This window comes from Charadrius vociferus, unplaced genomic scaffold (assembly GCF_000708025.1).
Source record: "Charadrius vociferus isolate BGI_N301 unplaced genomic scaffold, ASM70802v2 scaffold110, whole genome shotgun sequence".
Lineage (NCBI taxonomy): Eukaryota > Metazoa > Chordata > Aves > Charadriiformes > Charadriidae > Charadrius > Charadrius vociferus.
Window position 1 is genome coordinate 2,119,803 of NW_009646761.1, and position 4,785 is coordinate 2,124,587.

The window sequence follows — 4,785 nt, forward strand, 5'->3', positions numbered from 1 at the left end:
TCCTGATGAAAATTTGTAAGAACTCAGTCCCTGAGCTCTGTCCCTTGTCACTAGCAGATAGATACCATGTTCAAACAGTGACCCGTGAAAACAAGGAGTAGGACTAACAATTTAACCATCGATGCACAGCAAATGAGCAGCTTCTTCCCCCCCTGGGAAGCCGAGTGTTGTTATTCAAAACATACACCACAGGGAGAGCTCTCTTCTCTGCTGCTGTGCTTTGGGCTGTTGAAGCAGTAAGGCACCATCTGATGGGTCAGGTGTTTGGGTATTATCTTAATATTCTGTGTATTTGGATGCTCTTTAAGTGGGATTTCTTTTTTGTTTACTTTGGATTTGCATGTTGAGGAGCTGAGGAAGAGGACGGTGTAGTCTAGGGCTTACTGTGGAGTCCAGGCAGAGAGCTGGGTGGAGTGGAGGATGGGGTTTAGGATGCAGATGTGAAGCCATCATGTTCCCCTGTGCCTGTCTTCAGCTTCCCCTGCCCCTCTGCTCCACGTCAGAGCCTACACACGTATGCACCATCCCCAGCGGGAAAATCGTCTCTGTTGCAAGAGGCTGCATTTACATGGAAATAAATAACCAAAGCAGGGAGAACAGCTGGAACAAGGAGCAATGCCCGGCTGTCACATTTCTGGATTTTCGTAGGGTTTTATTTGTTCCAGCAGTACGCATCTGCTTGCTGCACAGGTTATCTCTGATGGCCTGGGCTGAGGGCTCTGGTACGATTCAGCTCTTAAGTGTTCAGCCAGCAGCTGGAGAGAGGCTGTTGCTTTTGGGGGACCCCCTTCTCTCCCTCTTTGTCTCTCTACCAAGATGCAGAAAGACCTCAAGACTGTTTCAAAAAAAGCCTTGGATGACTCTCAGGCCAAAGCCAATGAAGGGGAATGTTCCTGTTGTTTTCGTGTGACTGATGTGATGAGATGCTGTGCAAGCAGTCCGTGCTGGCTGTGCCGAAAAGGGGCCAGGAGGGTCAACTTTTAAGAAATAAGGACCTGACTGTTCAATGAACAACTGCACTAAATATTAGCTGAAGTTTAGAAAGTCCGTGGAAGCACTCACTATGACTTTGGTAGGCTGGGGGTCAGCCTTCAAGTAGCTAGCTAGTATATAAGAAATTTGCAACAAGTATTTCAGCCTTGAGATCAGAAAAGCAATTTCTATTTAGAAATAGCAGTCTGTAATGATATGCTTAATATTTATCTTGGCAGTAAATCAGAAAGGTACCAAACTGCTGAAGTCCATTAGATTAAATCAAATGTAGAGACATAAAAAAGGATCCAGGCAATGCCAGAGAGTTAGAGAGTAACTCATAGAGCAAGAATTCTTCCAGAGATAATTACTGAATACCGTGTCGTTACTGGCAGCAGCACAAATTCATCTGGCTTCAACATTTCTGGGATCGTGTGCAGCGGCGCAGCGTGAGCCATTTGAGATGGGATGCTGCATGCTGGCTGCACAGGTGGAGGGCCACTTTCCCTTGCTTCCTGCCAGTGCGGTGCTACTGCCTTGGACTTCAGATGGTTGCGGTTTTCAGTCAGGGGCACTTTGATACGCACCACTTTGAGCAGAGCTTTAGTGGCTGGAAAGTTTTATTTACAACCTCTCAGTGGAAATCTCAGTGGGGAGAGCTGCTGGATGGATAGGACGTGGGGGAAGGGAAAGGCAAGGACCAGCATAGGGGGGAGATGGCTTGACAGGCAGAGGTTTCCTGGAGAGAGAAATTGGACTGTTATCCTCAGGTAATGTGGAGACTGTGGTCTTGTAATGTCCGTACATACCTCTGCTGTTCCTTGCAATATAGACCATTTCTTGGGCATGTTTTGACTATGGCAGTGTTTATATAATGTAGTGTTTTTGCAAAACTGGTGATGCTAATTAAAGTTGCCATTGACACAACGCAACTTCCTACCCCGGTATAACCTTTGGGGTCAGAAAAAACATAAAAAATCTTGTTGAGAACTGTATTTTTCTTGCTTAAATAAGGATGTGAGTGCCCGGGGGACTTAACACAATAGGAAATAATTAAAAACAGTCTACGAAACTAAATATTGTTCAAACGAACATGGAATAATCCCTTGTTTATCAGTTAAGTCTCTTTGTTAAAGGATAAAATAGGAGATGTTACTGTCTAGTACTCATAAGCTGTGTGTTCCACATTTCCAATTTAGAAAAGCATGCATGAACATAACCCTGTTTAACTTTACAAAACAAAATATATGTCTGAATATGCATCTATTCATGTAATAGTATGGATTTATTTTTTAAAAAAAATAAAAATTCTACATGTCTTGCCAGTGAAAGTATATTCCTAAAAACAGCTGCATCCACTATGATTTGGTGAGTGTGGAACCTCTCTGCCTAAATTGCCAGTACTAAGGAATGCAGAGATTTGCCACCTGGTTGTCCACTTATTCCTTCACTGCACACAGAATTTTCTTAAAAGTGAACTACTGCAAGTGGGTGAAAAACAATACATCCGCTTAGCAATAACACAAACCAGAGGTCCCGTTATCCTTGGGTTCATTTAGAGCTTGATTATGTTTCTGTCCTCTTCCAAGGTAGTGCATTTCTTTGGCTGAATTGCGGTTGCTCACACAAGGACTGGATCTGTCTCCCAATACTCCGGTGTGGGAGTTGAACTGAATTTTAAAAATGAGGACAGCACGTAAAAAGCCACAATGCGGGAAACTTGGATCCAGCATTAGAAGTTGGAAAGGGGAGGGGGACGGTGCTTCTCCCCACAACCCCCCTAGTGATTTTCTTTTGAAAACCTAACTTGATTGGATCAGATCTGTGACAGTTATGTTCTTATATTCATGATTTTTCCTCTGGTGTTTTCTAAAAGACGTGTTTGCGTTCAGTCAGAGTGTGGTATCCCTGCCTGTCTCGCACATGGGTTTAGAAGCAGGAATATCTTTTTCATCAGGAGCTGGGTTTCTCCCAAATGGAGCACCCACCCAAGTGCAGCTGGCTGGGTGGGAGGGGAGCAGTTTGCATTTTTAATACCAAAAGTGACACACTGGAAGAAAAATCTTGCTAGTATGTAACACTTGTGAGTCAAACCCAGATGCTGGATGGGTTGGTTGGTTGTTTTTTTTTTTTGTCCCACTGTCCCTTGGCACAAGCAGAAAGCTTTTCAGAGGAGGAACACCTGTGGGTCCCGTGCCAGGGTGCAGTCCTTGTTTCTGAACAGAATTATCCTTCTGCTCTAAGCCTGCATATTGTCATGGGATTTTGATGTCTTCTCTTTTCTCAAGCTGTTTCCAGCCTTTTCTGGTATGTTTAAAAAGGCTAGCAGTTTTCTTTAAATGTCTAATCCTTCTGTTAAGTGCCTGCTATCTCTATAGTTAGGAGCGCAAGCCAGGCTGGGTGAAAGGTGTGCTGTACCTGGGAATTACGTGTCTGTCAGGAAGATTCCTCACACGCTTCCAAGCGAAGGAGCATGGGGGTCGGGATTTTAAAAGAAATGAGCTATTGAGTTCCTTTCTGTGCTTATAAGTGATTATGTGGTTTTATTGCATGACTGAAGTGTGTGATATGTCTGTTGCTGACAGGGAAGGCCGCTCTAATGCTCACATTAAAGGAGATTACCAAAGAATCGGAGATGTCATGCTAAAGAACATTCAGAGTATGAAGGTAGGCATGATCCTATAACTATTAAGCTTTGACATGGATTAACATTAGCGTGATTTTCATTTTCATATGATGTTGCCTCTTGTGCTGTTTTTTGTCAATTGTAATCAAGGCTTATGCTATAGAAGTTTCCTTTGATGAAGCAGCAAGCATTTGGCGAGCCCTGAGATTTCAAAATTGCAAGCTGATTTTAAATGGTCCAGCCCCTTTCCTCAGTCCACTCTCCAAATATAGGAACAATGAACACAAAAGTTCAGGAATATTTCATTTCCAGTTCTCTTTTTCTTTCAAATAAGAAGACAAAATATGAGAATTTCCATGGCTGAAGAGGCTGTTCGAATGCCGAGTGTGTATACTTATGCATGCAAATATAAGTGTTAAGATATGGCAGGAGTAGTGACCATAACCTGGATATTGATTTTAGTTGGGAAACATATATTTGTGCACTGCGGTGCCAAGTTAGGTGAAAGGTTTCTGAATAAATGTGAACGATTGCCTTTGATCCCTTTAAAGCCAAAAGGAAATATACATGTTTGAAGTGTAAATCTGGGTGTAACATTCAGCAGACTTTGCATCTGTTCTTAGTCTGGCCAGAGTAGTATTTTTGATGCTCTGTGTTACTGAAGAAACAGCATGGAAGGCAGGCATGGGAGCCTGTGAAAACCCAGTGGACTTTGACAGTATGGATGGATAACACACAGCTCACCTTATTAACGTGGCTATCCATCCAGGTCAGTGTGTGGCAAAACATGGCACTGCACCTTTGGCATGTGGATCTCCGAGCACTTTGGAAACTACCCGATAAATCTTTCCTTGGTGGTTGCCACTTGGGCGTTCTGCAGTTAGTCAATGGAGCAGCCTTGAGACCTTGGGTGGAGGAAAGGGCAGTTTAATCTTTACAACTCTCCTGAGACATTAGTACTAGGCTTATTTTTCAGAAGGACAGAGAGCGATGAAGAGAGGTTAAGTGACATCCAAGTGATTATACAGCAAATCAGAAAAAGAGAACGTAGAAATCTTGATTTGCAGTCCCCAACACAGACAGCTCTATTACCAGTAAGGTGGACTTACCCTCTCTGCAGTGTACTTAGCAGGAACTGCTTTTTCCCCTCAAGACACAATTCAAAGGCATTGGAAGAAACGCAGGGG

The 4,785-nt window shown here is 43.3% G+C and overlaps 1 protein-coding gene across 2 annotated transcripts in view; it reads left to right on the forward strand.

Moving 5' to 3' along the window:
• FARP1 (FERM, RhoGEF (ARHGEF) and pleckstrin domain protein 1 (chondrocyte-derived)) overlaps positions 1-4,785 on the forward strand; it is a 168,844-nt gene that overhangs the window by 146,358 nt on the left and 17,701 nt on the right. For both annotated transcript variants that reach the window (XM_009891776.1, XM_009891784.1), the window contains exon 16: positions 3,558-3,639. In XM_009891776.1, the coding sequence (XP_009890078.1) occupies positions 3,558-3,639 (82 nt within the window). The remainder of the gene's footprint in view (positions 1-3,557; positions 3,640-4,785) is intronic.